Source organism: Sarcophilus harrisii, chromosome 6, assembly GCF_902635505.1.
Source record: "Sarcophilus harrisii chromosome 6, mSarHar1.11, whole genome shotgun sequence".
In the NCBI taxonomy this organism is placed as follows: Eukaryota; Metazoa; Chordata; class Mammalia; order Dasyuromorphia; family Dasyuridae; genus Sarcophilus; species Sarcophilus harrisii.
This window is the reverse complement of record NC_045431.1, coordinates 15,170,471-15,188,949: the sequence shown is the minus strand read 5'-3', so window position 1 is coordinate 15,188,949 and position 18,479 is coordinate 15,170,471. Positions and strand designations below refer to the sequence as shown.

The 18,479-nt window shown below is 44.4% G+C and overlaps 1 protein-coding gene across 3 annotated transcripts in view; it reads right to left on the bottom strand.

The window, feature by feature from the left end:
- PI4K2B (phosphatidylinositol 4-kinase type 2 beta) overlaps positions 1-18,479 on the bottom strand; it is a 100,936-nt gene that overhangs the window by 41,809 nt on the left and 40,648 nt on the right. The window contains exon 1 of one of the 3 annotated variants that reach the window (XM_031943059.1): positions 2,155-2,521. The exons of 1 other annotated variant lie outside the window; for it this stretch is intronic. In XM_031943059.1, coding sequence (XP_031798919.1) covers positions 2,155-2,446 — 292 coding nt within the window. In that variant the 5' untranslated portion in view covers positions 2,447-2,521. Of the gene's footprint in view, positions 1-2,154; positions 2,522-18,479 lie in introns of those variants that run through there. One more of the 3 variants, XM_031943057.1, reaches the window with a different exon arrangement.

Genomic DNA, 18,479 nt, shown 5'->3' with positions numbered 1-18,479 from the left:
GCTGAAAGGGGAAGAAACAAAAACAATCTATGTTTTCAATCTAGGAGACTGAAGACAATACCAAGAAGAAGAGCAGGTGGGGGTGGGAAACAGGGTGAAAATCAGAGAGGAAAAAAGTGGAGTTTGGCACATATTAAATTTGAGGTACCAAGAGTAGTCCACCCAGGCAGAAGTTCTGGCGCCTGTCAACATCAGGAAGATTACCCCGGCAACAATCCTAGTAATTACAGGACCATTTATCTAGAATTAGAAGGGACTTGGGGGTTAGTCTAATCCCCCCATCTCAGGAGGAAACTGAGGCTGGGAAAGGTCAGTGGCTTGCACTGTGATGGAGATGTTAGGTTCTGGGCTGGGTGGCACACATTGAGCCCTGTAATCCAATCCTGTATTCCCAAAGCCAGTAAAGACTAGAAGGGGAAGAGATCAGCTAGGAGGTTATGAAAATAACCCAAGAAACGAAGGCCTGAACAAATAGTGGGAGATCCACTGAATTTATTTTTACTTTCATCCTTGTACCTTGTTTCCTTACAAACATGCACATATGTGCACACGCGCGCGCACACACACTCAAAATAAACCAGAAAGATATTTTGTTGTAAGACAAAGATTTAAGTCTGCCCTGGGCATAAAAAGACGCCAGGCTAGGCCAGGTCCCTTCCTGCAAAAGAGAAGAGGTACAAGGATATCTGCAGGACCCAGTGGAAGGACCAAGCTCAGAATGTGAAGGGGGGGGGGTTCCCCACAGCTCCAGAACTTTGGGCAATTTATCTCATTATTATGAGCTTCACGTGCAGCAGTCAATGGTGTCGGAGTGGTTTACTGTTAAGGTTCCTCCCAGCAGTGTTGGGGTCTGTTACCTACCCTGCTTTAGACGGTATCTCCAAGCTAATTTTGTCCCCCAGTATCTTAGGGCACAGAAAACAGTGCTGTTTACGTCCAGGAAGAGGAAACACCCTGGTTAAACTGATGACTCTCTAGAAGCTGGCAGGGGAAAGTTGGAAGCAAAATAGAGGCCATGGGGCCTTTCTTCAACGCCAAAAAAGGACCACACCTAAAAATTTAGGTGTATATCAATTTCCACATTAACTTTTCTGGAAAGGAACAATATCTTTAGGCTCCACATTTTGCTCCCCAAACTCCAACTAATCTACCGTGGCGAGTAATTTAGAAAACGCTGGTAGGAGGCTGGAGGTTACTGCTACCCCATCGAACAGACGATCAAAGAAAACTAATTCAGGTGCCAAGTGGAGTCGGTCTCGTGGGGTAGGGCTGCACAACTGTCAGTTATCATCACTGACTGACGATTTGCTTAAAAAGACACCAATCAGCGTCCTCCTCAAGCCACACACAAAAAGCAAAACTTTTTGACTCGATTATAAAGTTTGAAACATCAAACTAATTCAAACTCGTCCCCTCCCTCCCCCCTCCTCACACACTTTCTGGATGCTGTTCACAAAGCCTAAAATCCCCCCCGAGGCTTCTCTAACTGCAGCCGTGCACACGCACAGCCCCTTCCCTTCCAGGCCGGCTCTCACAAAGGGGGAAGTTTTCCACAGCGATATCCCACCCGCACGCCCCGGGACCGCGCTCCCGGGCTTCAATCCCCCACCACACGCTGCGGAACGACCGCGAAGCAGCCGCAGCCCGCCGAACACAACTTATCTATGTTTACAAAGTGTGAGATTCCCCCAGGGATGGCAAATGGATGCAAGCTCCGGAGACACGCGCGCCTTTGCTGACACAGCCGGGATGGCCCCGGGGGATGCTCACTTTTGTCCACCCTCGCCCTGTCCCCCTCCCCCCCAGCGCGCGGTCTCCTTGACAACGCTCACACAACCGGCCCTTCCCCACGTGCAGCGCCGAGCTTTGGGGCCCGAGGCTCCCCGCGGGGACCAGACGGACCCCTCTGTCACAGGCGCGGGCACCCGCTTTCCCGCACAGAGGCAGCATCCCCACGCCGCTGTCGGCCACACGCAGAGTCCCGGCGGGCTCAGGCCCCTCACCGGGGGGGGGAGGGGGGGGGGGCTCGGAACCCGCGCGAGCCCTGCCGCCCCGCCTCGCCCGCCGGCGCCGACCGGGCCCGGGCCCGGGGCCCCCCCCCCCCCCCCCTCGTCGCGGTCCCCCCAACGCGCCGTCGCGCGGCCCTCGGGTTACCTGAGCTCGGGCCGTAGCGTCGGCGGCGCCCCCGTCTCCCAGCCCCGCGCCCGGAGCCCGCGGCCTCCCCGCCGGGCCGCAGCAGCAGCTCGTCCTCCTCCTCCTCCCCGTCGGACGCCGTCTCCTCGTCCCCAGCGCCGCCGCCGTCTCCCTCGGAGCCCCCGAGCACCCTCACGGCGCCGCCCGGCCCGGCCCGGCCCGGCCTCGGCAGCAGCGGCTCCCGCTCTTCGTCCTCGTCGTCGGCGGGGCCGCCCGCGGCTCCCCTCGGTCCCGGCTCCCCGGCCTCCGCCATGGCCGGCGCCTCCCCGCGCGGACCCCCGGCAGCGAACCGGCTCAGAGGAGAGGCCGGCGTCCGCAGCGGCCGCTCATCGCGGATCCCTCGCTCCGGGCGCTGGGCAGCGCCGCCCCTCCTCCCGCAAGCCCGGCCCCGCCGCCGCCGCCGCCGCCGCCGCCGCCAGCGCGCAGGCGCCGGGCCCGCGAGTGCCTGCCCACACCGCGGGGAGAGCGGGGTAGGGGCGGGGCCGTGGCGACAGCGGCGCTCGGGGGCAGGATCAGGGCGGGGCCAGGCGGCAGCCCGCGCACAATGGGCGGGGCCATGGCGACCACGGACCCTCCGGGGGCGGGGCCCAGGGCGGCCCCTCGGAAAGCCACGGGATTTAAAGAGGCAGGAGCTCCCCTGCCACGTTGTCCCGAGGCCGGGCTGGGAACTTCCGCCGCGACCTGACCCGAGTCTAGAACTTCCCAAACGCCTGGGTTCTCCCGAGGCCGCGGAAGGCGGTTCGCACAGAGTCCCACTTATCCCATTTAACAGCCGAAGAAACTGAGCTCCGGAGCATCCATAAGGGCCCCGATGTAGGGCCGGAAGGAGTCACTTAATACAAACCCTTTTAGTGCGAGTCGTTGAGTACAGACCCGTTACTCTGCAGGTGAAGAAGCCCGCCCAGTAAATAACTGCCAGCGTTCGGAGCTCTCTGACTCGGGCTACTCCGGCTGTCCCGCCCCCCTCAAAACATCCATCTCCTTTCCCTATAATACATTTTCCATACGTCGCACGGTTTCGTGCGTCCTGCGTATGAAAATCAATCCTCTCCTGAGGGCAAACCTCATTTAGAAAATGGGTAGTTTACCCTCCATGTTGAGGATAAAAATATCTGCAGTCAGTGCATGGGGATTATTTCTAAGTTACTGACATGCCACTGTGGGGGCATTCACCAAGGACCTACTACGTGCTCATGAGTTGGGTTTCAGCGCTGCGCCAAGTCACCGGCTTCGATTCCTCCTCCCCCGCTGGAATCCAAGTCCCTGGCACACATTGGGGTCCTCTTCTGAGAACAAGGGCCAACAACCATGTGCCAGGCGCTGGGTTTTACCATGTGTGGAATAAAATTTATACAGGAACAGAGAAGGAATGAAATAGAAAAGAAAATTCGGCCCTGGGAGCTACAATACAAGAGTTTATCGAGGAAGGAAGTGACATAGCCAGATTTGAGCTGAGAAAAATCGCTTGGAGAGGTTTGCTGAGGATGGAATGGAGAGGGGAAAAAAACAAGACCCGGAGCTCCTCCTTGCATCCTTTGGTTGATCACTCATCCCTTGCTGAGGGTCATCCCATGGCTCCCTGGGAGTACGGAGAACAACACTTTTAGACTCGTGATTTACACTCTAATCACACCCCTGGAGTCCAGTTGATGATCTTTCCACTGGTGGATGATTGTCCTTATTCCACTAATTCAGTCATTTGATCGGCACACCAGCCCCTGATAACGTGGGATGTCCTGGGCTTTCTGTTCTTGTGCAGATAGGAAGAAGAGATAGAGGTTCTGGGAGGATGAGGATTAGAGAGAGCCCTTTGGCCAGAGGACAGTGGTGAATCAGTTAACTGGAACGTAGTATTTATTCATTCACTGTAACATGATAAAAGGCCACAGTCCACATAAACAGCGATCTGGAACTAAAAGATGGCCAAGACTCAATCTTTGGCTCTCCTGACCTCTCCTTTACCTCTAGGGTTATCTTTCCTGTGGGACAAAGAGCACTAGACTTGACATCCAGAGATGATGTTGAGACATTTCAATTGTGTCCAACTCTCCACCATCCCCTTGAGGGTTTTGGTGGCAAAGATATTGGAATGGTGTGTCATGTCCTTCTCCAGCCCATTTTACAGATGAAGAACTGAGGTAAAGTCAAGTGCATGAGGCCCAAATCAAACTCATGTTCTCCTGACTGCAAGGCTGGTGCTCTATCTATTGGAACACCTCGCTGCCCTTAAGTCAGGCAATATGCAATATGGTTTTAAATCCTGGCAATGACATTCACTTTCTGTGTGTGCAGGAACAAGTCACTTTATTTCTCGGTGCCTCAGTTTCTTTATTTGTAAAATGAGGACAATAATATAATGTATAATGGGGACAATAATGTAATGGGATTCTGGCAAGAAAAGAGCTTTGTTAGCCTTACAAAACTATTTCCCCCTGTTTTGTCCCTTCTTTCTTTCCTTTCGTCTATTAGGTTTCCCATTGCTTCTTAGTCTCTTCGATCCTCTCCTCCTTCTCTTGCTCTCTCCTGCCATTCCTTCCTTCAGTCTTCTTCCTGTCTCTTTTTAAAAAAAATTATTTATTTACTGTTGCCATAGTAACTTTCTATGACTAATCTTTTTTCACTTTTTTTTTTTTTTTGATTCTGCAGTAAAATATTTTAAAAACACATTTCTTTATAAATCATGTTAGGAGAGAAAAATCAGAGTAAAAGGGAAAAACCATGGGAGAGAGAAAAGAAACAGAAAAAAGAAGAGAACCTAACATGTGTTGATTTAAAATCAGTCTCCTTAGATCTTTCTCTGGATGCAGATGGCATTATCTGTCCAAAGTTTGTTGGGATTGCCTTGGATCACTGAACCACTAAGAACCAAGTCTTTCACGGTTGATCATTGCACATTTTTGCTAGTATTGCATACAATATATTCCTGGTTCTGCTTGTTTCATTCAGCATCAATTCATGCAAATCTTTCCAGACCTTTCTATAATCAGCTTGTTCAGCGTGTTTTATAGGACAATAATATTCCATTCCCTTCCTGTACCACAATTTGTTCAGCCGTTCCCTAATTGAAGTGCATCCTCTCCTTTTCCAATTCTTTGCTACCACAAAAAGAGCTGCTACAGACATTTTTGTACATGTGGGTCCTTTTCCCTCCTTTATGATTTCCTTGGGGTACAGACCCAGTAATATTACTGCTGGGTCAAAGGGTATGCAGTTTGATAGTCCTCTGGGCATAGTTCTAGATCACTCTCCAGAATGGTTGGATCATTTCACAATTCCACCAACAATACACTAGTGTCCCAGGTTTCCCCTCCAACATTTATCATCTTTACCTGTCATTTCCTCCTCTCCTTAATTAATCTTCCTCCACCTTTGTAACTACAGGAAAACAACCGATTCAATCCTCACCTCCCCAATACATCCCCAATAGAGAAAACAAGACTTTAAGAGAGTAAGAAGTTCAAAGTAACAGAGTTTAGAGACAATGTTACAGGTGGGAGGTCAGATTCCCTGCCACCAATGAATGTGAATTGTAGCTGAAATAAGGTACTGATTGTTCTGGCCAGTTCTAGGTCCTTGGAGATGCTTTGGGGCAGGAGGGAACAGAAGGAGGAAGAATTTCTTTCCTTGGGGGCAGGGCTAGACTTGGGCAGAATCTTAAGAGAGGATCAAGGCAAGCTAGATCGGTGGAACAGAGAGAAACTTAAGTGACAAGAAACACAAACATTGGGGCCCAATGGAAGTAGTAAGTAAGGGATTGGTGAAAGAGTTTGAACTGACTTCTCCCTCTGTGTGGTCCCCTTTCTTTAAGGGAAAGTTAAGTCACATCATCTTTACCCATTCACCTTGTAGTTACTTCCAACATGTCCTAATATTCTTATTAGGGATCATGTGGCCCTATATCCCAAGTTCCAGATCCCAGGAGTGGTTGGCTTCTAAAACAGTCATATGGTGGATTATTGCCAAGTGAGAGATTGTTTCAGACTATTATACAATTACTTATCAGGAGCATAAAAAAAGGTTTGAACAAGAATATATATATATATATATTTTGCATTATCTCACACACTTAATAGTATTGCATTTTTCCAATAACATGTCAAGATAATTTTCAACATTCATTTTTAGAAGATTCTGAATTACAAATTTTTCTCCCACACAATTTGTTCTAGATTGGTTATACACGTATAATCATTGCAATCATAGCTCCACATCAGTCATGTTGTGAAAGAAGAATCAGAATAGAAGGAAAAACCACAAAGAAGAAAAAAAACAAAAAATAACCCAAAATCCTGAAAACAGAAAGCTTCAATCTGCATTCAGAGTCCACAGTTCTTTCTCTAATATGATCAGCATTGTCTATCATGAGCCTTCTGGAATTGTCTTAGATCATTGCATTGCTGAGAAGAGCTAAACTAAGCCCAGTTGATCATCATATAATCTTGCTGTTCCTGTGTCCAATGTTTATCTGGTTCTGCTCACTTCACTCAGCATCAGTTCATGTAAGTCTTTCCAGGTTTTTCTGAAGTCCTCCTGGCTCATCATTTCCTATAGCATAATAGTAGGAATCTCTCTCTCTCTCTTTTTTTTTTTTTTTGTAATTTTCATAGCATCTACTCTCTCAATCTTTTCAAATGACATAGTTTAATGTGAACAATTGACCCCGAGGCCCATAAAAGGATCTGAAATATCTGTGTGACTCTGGACAACTCACTTAACCTCAATTGCCTCAGCAAAAAAAATCTGAAATAAAATAGAGTCCATCATACCAACGAAATGTGTTCATTATCCAAGAAAGACTTGTAAGGGAGAGAAGATCCTTGAAGGTTGATGAGGGATAGATATGGGGTACCTAAATGAAATTAGGGTTTAATTGAGGTCTAGTGGCAGGTTCGGGGTACAGGGAGTCAAATGGAGTCCCCCTGCAACCCCATTGGATTCGGAGCAAGGATACGGAGTTAAATAAGTCTAGTAGCGGCTTGAGAGTGTCCAAAAACAGAATTTATTGACCTGAAAAGCTAGATTGATAAAAGAGGTTTATTATGGGGTTTGGAAGTAAGGTTAAAGTCTAGTTAAGGAAATAGGTAGAGATAAGAAGTGCACCGGACACAGAGTTCCAGTGGACAGAGGGTCCTGGCATGCCAGGCGTAAGGCTGCCATGTTTGGGACCTCCAAAGAGGGAGTCCCAAGTTGAACCTTTTATAATGGGAGATTTAGCTAGTGAGGCCTGTGGGTGTAGCCCCAAGTTGGCTCAGATCCGATGGGGCTGGGACAGGCCCGGATCTTCTACTGGAATTCAAAGGGACCAGGATTTGTAATTATCAATCAAGGACCTTGTGATTCACATCAACTAGGAGGGGTTGGGCATCAGAAAGAAAGGCATCTTAAAGGGATCACACCCACATCAAAGGGAACAGAGAGATAGAGTTCTCATTTGTTCAGAGTGGAATGGGAAAGAGGTGAGATAATATCCTTTCTAGAAATCTTAAAGGGAGGAGGAAGTGGAGGAGAGTGCTAAGAGAAAAGACAATAAACCAGGGAGCTAATGGCGTCTACATGCTGCTCAAGGTCTCCTTGAGTGTCCCAAGATGGCCACCTCCTTTTAATCCAGAGTTCATTTTGAAATGTCAAACAGCTCTGAGCCTCTTAATCCTTCTAAGTGGCTGCTTACGTTCCCCCATCATCCTGCTCCCCTGTAAAAAAGGGAGGTTCTGACGTATACATGAATGCACCAGGTGCATTCACCACGTAGTGTAGCCATTATGGAGCTCGTGTCCGTACCAGCATTCGAAGCCAAATAGAGTCCGGCATCAAGCCACCTTCTAAGCTCAGGTTCCAGCACACCTCAGTCAGTAGGAGTAGTAGTCAATAAACTTTAGGTCCTACTATGTGCTAGGCCTTCTGTGCAGCACTGAGGGTACCCACAAGGAGGGAAAAAGAGGGCCTATCCTCAAGGAGCTTATGATCTAAGGAGGGAAGGCAAAATACAAAAGGAAGCTGAAGATAAGGGTAGAAGCATCAGAGGACAACGAGGTTTATGGAGTCAAAACCAAGCTGAAGCACACCCAAGGTCACACAGCTATTAAGTGTCCAAGGTTGAATTTGAATTCAGCAAGGTGAGTCTTCCCAACTCTAGGCCCACTGTGCCACTTGGTTATCCAGAGTTCTGAGTTCTCTATAAAGGGAGGCTTTGGGTTTTTGTTTTATTTTGTTTTTTGCCTGGCCCTCTAGTTCTCCAGTCAGAAGGCCAGAGGCAACTGAAGGGATAAAGGAAAGTTTGGAAGTGGCAAAGCTGAAGCAATCCCCATAATGATGAGGTTTTAGGTGATGAGCTTATTCCTGGGGAAAGCAAACTGGACTTTTCACTGTCCCTTCTTTCTCTCTGTGTGTGTGTATTTATGTATTCATTCATTGTGTTCTTTAACACATATACTTTTTCTCTTTTTCCTGACTGAAACACTCCTTCTGCCTCCTCGTTGATCAATCAATATTTATTATGCATTAGTATTTGCAATATCTTCTTGGCAAAATCCTACCCAGCCTTCCAGATCCAATATAAACATTCCTTCCTCTGTGAACCCTCATGTGATATCTTCAGATGGAAATAATCTCTTCTTCTTCACACTACATGAAATACTTTACACTGCTCTTAGGCACTTTTAAAAAAATATATATTTACATGTTATATTCCTGTTCTGGATCATTAACTCTAGGAGGAAGGAACTCCACTTTAGATAATCTTTGTCTTTCTCTTAAATAACTAGCACGACAAAACAAAACAAAGTGGGGAAAAAAAAGATGGGGGGCCAGCCATGTGGTGTACTGAATAAAACACTGACCCTGGAAGCAGTAGGACCCGAGTTCAAATTCAGCCTCAGACATTTGACACTTATTACCTGTGTGACTTTGGGCAAATGACTTATCTCAGTTGCCTTACAAAAAAACAACTAGCACAGTGTTCTGCTCATAGTAGGTACCCCATAAATATTGATTCAACTTAACTGAATTGAACTTTTCTTTCAAGTCCTTCAAGGCCACGACTGGGAGCTCTAATTGAACTTAATTATAGCTCTCATTTAGGCAGTATCTTTCCATTTTTTAGTGCTTTGTGTATTAGGTGATGATAAATATTTCAGATAAAAAAAAATCTGTATCCTAAAGATGCAACTTAAAAATTTTTTACACTCTCTCACTATCTGTTTTTCTCTCTCTCTCTTTCCCTCCTTCCTTCCTCTTCTTGTCTTCCTCCTTCCCCTTCTTCCCTCTCTCCTTTCTCTCTCTCTCTCTCTCTCTTGCTATTGCTTATTTTGGAAAGAATAATTTTATATGTTTGGGATTTTTATCCTTTTCTGTTTTTTTATGGCTTTGAGAAGATCTCAGGAAACATTTATGCCTCTTCCCAATTTCTCCCCAGCTCTTTTTTTTTTTTTTTTTTTTTTTGAGTCTCCCAACATACTTTGCATTTTCTACGTAACCAGAAATTCCAATACACTGCATCAAATATAGAAGCAGAAGATCTTTAGTGCTCGGTCATATCTTTTCAGAAATACTTTCACTGTGAGTTACAGCCTTCACTTATGTTATAAATATTCTATCTCTGTGTATTTCTTTTCTGTCCTGTGAACTTTAGACCTATTTCTGTGGATGATTTACTATTAGAAGTTATTAAATCTAAGTTGGGGTGGCTAGATGGCTTAGTGGATAGAGCACTGGGAAGATCCGAGTTACCATTGACCTCACACACTTACTAGCTGTGTGAGCTTGGGAAGTCACTCACCCCCGTCTGCCCAGGAGGCAGCTAGGTGGCTTAACATAGAGAGCCCTGGATCTGGAGTTAGGAAGACCTGAATTCAAATTCAGTCTCAAACAGTAACTATCTAAGTGACCCTGGGCAAGCCATTTCATTTCTGATTGCCTTAATTCACTAGAGAAGAAAAAGGCAAATCACTCAGTTTCTTTGTCAAGCAAACCCCATGGTCCACAGGGTCAGAAAATATCAAACACAGCTGAACAACAAGAAGAATCCCAATACATATACATATATCAACAAGAAGTTGATATATCAACATCATACATATAACAACAAGAAGTTCCCAATACAAAGCAATTACTTATTTTGGCCAGGCAATCAGGGTTAAGTGACTTGATTAGGATCATATAGCTAGTAAGTATTAAATGTCTGAGTCAGGATTTAACTCGGGTTTCTCTGCTTTCAGGGCTAGGCCTCTATTTACTGCACCACCCAGCTGTCCCTATTTCCTAGATTATTAAAATAACTTTTTAATTTATCTCCCTGTATCCACTCTCTCCCCTCTCCCATCTATCCTCCAATAGCTGCCAAATGTTTTTTTCCCTAAAGCAAAGGTTCTGACCATGTCACTGCCTACTTTAAAGGCTTCGAGGGTCCCTAGGATATTGTTTTCCCATATGGAATGAGTTTATTGAGGGCATTTCATCTTTATATCTTCAGTCCACAGCATGATACCCTGCATAAAAACATGCTTTGACAATATGTGTTAAATAAAAATTTGATTGAGTTCATTTACTCTTTGATAAACAAGAATTCGCTTTCCTGTCTCTAAGGTGAAATTTCCCTAATAATGTAATGCCGGCAAAACTGAGCAAGATAGAGATTAGAGAGTATTTAATAATTTATTAAGTGGAGAGATTTACTGGGACCAAATGGATCCATGGTTTGGTCCCAGGACTGAATGAGACTGTCGTCTCCAAGAATCCAGCCCTGAATGTCGGATACAAGATTCTTTTATAGGGTAACAAGAACAATGACATACTGGGGAAGGAACCTGGATGGGGCTGACCTAATGGGGGGAGGCACCTAGGATGACCTAATGGAGGGGGAGGCACCTAGGATGACATAATGGAAGGTACTGGAGAGGCTCCTGATATTCTAATGATGTCTAAAATGGAGAAAGACCTTTATCCCACCAAACATTAAGAGGGAATGGTTATAACCTGAGGCAGAAAAACTGAATAGGACAATTAGGGAAACTGGGTCAGGACTGTGGCACAACAATATGATCAAATACATATATACATATACACACACATTTATATATATATAAAAGTTGCTTTATATAAATGATCTCCTTGGATCCTCCCAAGATTTCAGTGAGGTTAGGATGACCAGCATTATTATGTCCATTTTTAAGATGAGCAAAGAAGCTCAGAGAGGTTCGTTGATTTGCCAGTAAGACGGCCAACTAGTAATCATAGGAGTCAGGACCGCAGTCTAGATTTCCCTTGACCTTCAATTCTTGTGCCTTTTTTTTTTTTTTTTTTTTTTTTAAACTATAGCACATTGCCTCTCAGCAACAGGTAATGAATAGACTTGAACCAGGGAGCTGACAGTGGGAGTGGAAAGCAGGGAACAGATACAAGAGGTCTTATGGAAGTGGAATCTATAGGGGTGTGGTATAGGGTATCATCACCAGAAATAGATGAGCTGGGAGGAAGAATAGATTTTGTGAGAGAGAGCGGAAGAGAGTCAAGTTCAACTGTGCCCTTGCTGAATTTGATATATTTGCAGGCCGTGCAAGTAGATTATGGTATTTGGTAATATAAGACTTGAGTTCCGGGGGCATGCTGTGACCCGTTCTTATCAGAGGTTGGGCTTTGCTTTGCCTGAAGCTCACTGGAGAAAAGCAGAATCCTGCTGAGTAAAAAGCTGACTAGATTTATCAGCATTGCCCAAAGGGTTACCCTAGTGTTGCAATTCTTTGGCTTATGGGAACTTCTTGTCACTAAAAAGCGCAATGTTGATTTTTAAGTTTTGCTAGAAGACAGCTCACTTTCTCAGGGCCCTTTTAAGGGGTGTCTGTGAACTATGAGAACTTGTTACTGCTTCATTGGCTCAGGAGCCAGAGGACTGGCTCTGTAAAGCAGTTCGGTTTCCTAAAGGGATTGGTTTCGTAAAGCAGATTGGTACAGTCCAGCTGACAGAGAAGCAGCTTTTTGGAGGGCAGATTGTCCCAAAGGGACCTGGAACATCCCATACTGTGAGGCGCCTAACAGACAGCCTTGCTCCTCCTATTGGCATGTTTCTCATAATTGTACGCTTACCCTCCCTAACTGACACTGTGTACTTTGAGGTGAGAGTAGAATTCTAGGTTGTCATGTGATATCATGATCATTCTTGCTTTCACTTTCTAATAAGTAAATATTATTGTTGCTTTTGCCTGGTTAAACAAATGTATTTAATGTTAACAATGTCATGGTGACTGATTTCATTTAAATATAAAGCTTGCCACTGGGGACTGGATAGTAGGAGTGCATCTCCTCCATACTAGCAGCACTCCTTGGATTCTGAAAGAACAGTGAATCATGGCTATCCTTCCTTTTCCCTAAAAAGTCCCCAGACCTGACAGCAATAGGAGTTGGTCTCAGGGCAGGAGTTAGGGCTGCACTGGATGCCAGGCCTCCAGCCTCCATCGCTTCTGTGGGGGTGTGTATGCTGTTATTTCCATGTCTTTACACTTAAATCTATTTAGATCAGCTTCTAGAAGGGAGGCTTGAGAAGTCTATTAGGACAGTGCGGGTACGTGGGTAGAGCGTTGGACCCGAAGTCAATAAGATGAGTCTCCCCGAGTTCGAAACTGACCTCAGAAACTAGCCGTGTGAAGCTGCCCGATCAAGAAGCAGTCAGAGACGCCGGAGGACATTAGGCAGAGGGCCTCATTTCAGACGGAGAAGCAGAAGGTGTTAAGGAGCGAGTCCCCGATCAATCATGACTCCAGAAGACTGATGATGAAATTGGCCTCCCATCTCTTGCCAGAGGTGGCAGATGAGGGGTAGAGGAGGAAACATCTATTTTCAGACACAGTCAATGTGTTGATTTGTTTGGCTTGGCTATACTTATTTGTTACAAGGGAGGATGGAAGGGTGGGAGGTGGGTGGGAGGAAATGATGAGCTGGTGAAAAATGATAGAGATGAAAAAGACAGAAAATGAACATCCACATAGCATAAAAATGCAGAAGAGGAAACAAATTCAGAAGAGGACAATTATGTTGCCAACTTATCAAATTTAATATATACATATTTTAAAACAAATGATACATAATAGAAGTTTATAGTTTCTTCTACAGTCTTTTGTTCTTTGTGGTGTTTATTGAAGGTTAAATTCATAATAAAAAAAAGAAAATGCTTAAATAATTGTGTGGGTTTTTCTATTTTATTTTAAAGGAGTGGATTAAGGAGAAAGGTCACAGAAAGGACAAGGAGAGTTCTGGTCTCCCAGCTCCTGAAACCTTCTTTTTTAGAAACTATATTTCTGCGTCTGCTAGTAAAGTCTTTTGATGCCTCCTTGGATCATGGAGATGACTCTGGTTTCTCCAAGACTATACTCATACAATATAAAATCTATCAATCTGGATGAGCTGTTGAGTTTGAACTTGGTGATGGACTTGTCTGACCCTTGGTCCAACTCAGTTTTGGTCAAACTCATTACTAATCTGGCTGAAGAATGATGAATTCACGAATATTTTGAATATAATATAATACAACCATATATAACAACTATACAAGAACCACTTCTACCGTAGAGAAGGCTTTCCTTCTGTGTCAGAACCTAGAGTGACCAAATTACAGATCCTTTAAGTTTTGGGCTATTTCTGTCTCAGGTCCCACCTAGTGCCCCACTTTTGTTTCATTTCCTCATTCCCTCCCACCATCACCATCCTTTGAAATCTTCATGAAGGATGGAATTAGGGAGAGATTGTAGCAAAATACTAGGACATTAACACACTACTCTTTTTTGTTCTTCCTGTTGAGTTCTTTCAGTCATATCTGACTCTCAGTGACCCCCATTTGGAGTTTTCTTGGCAAAGATACTGGGAGTATTTGCCATTTTCTTCTCTGCCTCATTTTACAGATGAGGAAACTGAGGTAAATAAGGTTAAGTATCTGAGGCCAGATTTGAACTCAGGAAGATGTATCTTTCTGACTCCAGGTCCAGTACTCTAACCACCATGTCACCTAGCTGCCTTAATATACTTCTCATATCTCCCCTTTAGAGCCGATCCAAATATGTTCAAGTGTGTAGACATGGAAATAACACAACAAAAATCTCAAACCACAAATGAATGGACCGAATGGTATTGATATGACATATGAGGCAAGAATAAATATAGGTTAGGATTGAAAGGCGGGGATAAAGACATATTTGATGTGTGTGTAGATCAGGAGGAATAGCCAAGGAAAATAATTGATTTCTGATCAACCTGTGAAATTGCCGCAGAATTAGAATGTGAATGGTTTAAGTAAAACTAGAAAGAAAGTTTGGTAGAATGGGAAGGGATGGTTATCTAGGCATATATTGCCCTGTCAAGGGAAGCAAAATGGGAAGTCCGTGGAGGAAAGAAACACTGGATAAATGAACTCGGGGCAAATGAAGAAAGGAAGCAAAGATACGAGCTGAGTGGCGTGCAGGGTATCCCGAGGAAGTGTTTTAAAACACAGAATAAGGATTTTGGAGACAAGAAATAAGAAGCCATCATGGAGCTAAGAGGAATGGGGTAGCATGGGTAAGGGACAAGCACAGGAAATGGTTGGAAAGAGATGCTAAGAAAAAACTGGGTTTAGTAAGACTGGCTACGGGAAAGAGGCCCAGTTAATCCAGTCCAAGGATGGTAAGTGTCTGAATTATTCTAGTAGCAATAAATGAGGATACAGAAGATAGGAATAATGAGAGGTAAGAAAATGTTGTGTCAATTTAGAAACTCAGTGTCAGAATTTAGTAGGGAATGACCTACTCTGCAAGAGCATCTGGTGCTGTCCCAGATTCTGTGTGCTGAACCTCATTCCCTCCTGATTTACCCTTTTGTTGGGTTAGTTGGACAATTTCTGGTGATAATTGGCAAAGTGATTCATATTTTTATAAAAAAGAAACAAATTTAAATTTATTCTATGGCAGAAATTGCTCTATAAATATAAATGCCCATGAAAGCCTAAATACAAAATTGCCATTGGCAGTAAGTATTTTGGCACCACTGAAGTAACAAAGTCAGGATAAACATGATCTGTTTGCCCCATACATTTCAACTGGAGTTAGGTACAGAGTGCATGTAGTTGGGTCCAGTCTACCTGTTTCTGTTATGGGTCCTTCCGCCAGAGAGCTCCCATCACTGGCACAGCGTCCTTCCTGGCAACAGCTAATCCATCACCCTTCCAGTCCTGGCCTATCAAGCTTACAATTCTGAGTTCTTAATGTAATATCCAGAAAGAGTCTGAAATAACGATACTCTTGTTTCATTGTCAGAGTTTCAAGGTTCTTTGGGTAAAAGAACAACAGAAATCATGATGGCTTTCCAAGTTATTGGAGGGACATGGCCTATCAAGCTTGAAATTCAAAGTTCTTAATTTAATATCCAGAAAGAAGTCAGATAAGCCTGAAATAATTATACTCTTGTTCTATTGTCAGAGTTTCAAGGTTCTTTGGGTAAAAGAACAGAAATCGTGATGGTTTTCCAAGTTGTTGGAGGGACGTGGCCTATCAAGCTTGGAGTTCAAAGATTCAATTTAGTATCCAGAAAGAAATCAGAGAAGTCTGAAATAACTATACTCGTTTCGCTCTCAGGGTTTCAAGGTTCTTTAGGTAAAAGAGCAGCAGAAGTTGTGAAGGCTTTCCAAGTTATTTGAGAGACTGCAGTGATGACCTTCAGCTTTCAGAGCTGGGTCAGTGATTTTGAGTAGCTAAACATAATAAATTTTGATTTTTTTTTTTGGTTGTGTCCTCATTCATGTCCCCTACTTGATCCCATTTGGGTTTTTCTTGCTAGAGATATTGGAGTAGTTTGCCATTTCTTTCTCCAGCTCATTATACAGTTGAGGAAATGGAGTCAGACAGGTTAAATGACTTACTCAGGCTCATAAAGCTAGTCCATGAGGCTGGTGGGTTTGAACTCAGATCTTACTAATTCCAGGCCCAGAATTCTACCCACTGCACCACCTACCTGCTAACATGTAAACAAACTTTTCTCTAATTAGTAAATCCCAGAAAGGGCATTAGACATAATTCATTCAACACAGATAATAAGTGTTTTCTATAAGTAACAAATGTGAATGTGCCTCTTTAAGCACCAAGAAGCCATATCCCATTAGCCAAGAAGAGTCATTCAGCTCTGAGTTGGAGGGTAGAAGGTCATCATCTATCAGCCAGTTGAGCACCATTATGGTCCAGGAGTCCATACTCAGCCAACAGCACTGCCACTTAAAGGCTGCACCTGAGGCCATATTCTATATTTGGCTACACCAGTGACAGGTCCTTTGAGTCAGACCACGGCAGCCTCCTTAGGACATCAAGGCTCCCTGCTGCCCTTCTGACAGCTGGGGCCAGTCCAAGTAAAAGAGTCCAGAAAGCATTCTCTCCTCATACATACTCTGCAGGCATGTTTCTGGACAGAGCAAGGCTTTCCCAGAGGCCTCTGGGGCAGAAAGCTACAAACAAGACTTCACTCAGCACTTTTTCTGGGCCATATTTACTTGTTAGTGATGACTTTTGCCACATCCATACTCAGAGTAAATCCTCACTATCTCTTTCAGTAAAAGCCAGCACTGAAATGCCCATCTTGGCACTTGGTACTTTAGAATAAGAAGCCCTGGGTTGTTTCTCACAGAAGGAATTACCCCCTAGGATTTTAGATCATCTTCTCTCAATGCAGGTAATTTTGAAAATCTGGCTAAAGAAAGTACAACTTTTGCCTTGTTGATGATTTTCTTTTTTAAGGGCTTATTCCCATCCTCTGTGCCACATTCAGAACATAAGCCATCTGTTTATACTCATAGCAACCCTAAGACTTTGGAAAACATTTTCTAACATTTGGATTTTTTATACAGGTGAAGTTAATTCTCTGTTCTGGAGAATCCAGAGAACTAGAAAGCTCAATATCCCAAAATATGTGTTCAAAACCTTCTTATTCTATCACCATGGAAAATTTTTTGACTTCACGAACTTTATTTCCAATATTTTGCCGGATTTAATGACCAAAAGGAGGCTATTTGTATTTGGAGACAATGAGGTGGTGAGTGTGCCTTTTGGGTATATGAAGTGAGTGTAGGAGATATGGCAGCTAGGAGTCCCTGGCTCCATGGACTTCCCTTAGGTTCCCCCCCCCCCCCCGGAGGGTCATCACGGGATATGGCTATGTATACAGGGTAGAAAGTGCTTGCGGGCTCCGGCTAGAATTCTCCACCCAATGCAGAGTGATCAATGAACCAGAGGGTAAAATCAAATTTGGTGATCAGATTCAGTTTATTTGAATGATGGGCTAGCTGAGCTCATCCTCCTGTTTTCTGTTTCTGAAGGAGAGTGAACGCGGGGATATCAGACAGCCTAACAATTTGTCTAATTAGCAGAATCCATTGCTGCTTCCTAGGACAGCCATCATCCATCAAGAGGAATTTCAGGTCAGCAAAGCAGGGAAAGAGGAAGCGCTTGTTTCCCTTTGCTAATGAAAGAGGGGTTAAGCCTTGGGGCAGCTCCAAGTCCTTCCAGTGAAGTGCCATCTGACCCTGATGCTCCAACAGGACTAGGGCTGACCTTGTGAGGTTCCTCAGAGAAAGCTTCCAGTCATTTTGGGAGTATTTTCATCTTTGCTTTCTTGCTATTGGTTTCTGATAGAGTGGAAATGTAAGGTTCATGCCTCAACACACGATAAACAAGGAATTGCAAAGGAGAAGCAATGTAAAAAGCATCAACGAAAAAGTCAAGGCTCCAAAGAGACATGGCCAGTCATGTGGGAAGAATAATGGATAAACTAGTGGGGAACCTGCATCCCACCTGGATATTCTCATATAAGGATCAGGGACAGGGACATCAAGAAAGGAAGGCCCTCGGCACTTTGGTTCAATGGCAAGCTTATGGAAGGATACGGGCAAGAGATGCTCACACAGACTCAGACAACTCATCTTTGGGTGAAGAAAATGTCAGTATGGGGGCAGTTAGGTAGGTGGTGCAGTGGGTAGAGAACCAACCTTGAAGTCAGGAGGACCCGAGTTCAGATTTGATCTCAGACACTTAACACTTCCTGGCTGTGTGACCCTGGGCAAGTTACTTAACCTCAATGGCCTCAGCAAAAAAAAAAAAAGAAAAAAAAAAAAGAGGATGAAAATGTCAGCATGCACAAGATCACAGATCCATGGGGAGGATTTAAGCGATGTAGGTCTTATTTTAGTGTCCGAAAGTCCTAAAACTCTGATGCATCATACAAATCACTGCCACGTTAAGCTTCCAATGCCCCCCAAAACACAAGGTCAGGTCTCACAGAGTTGGGTT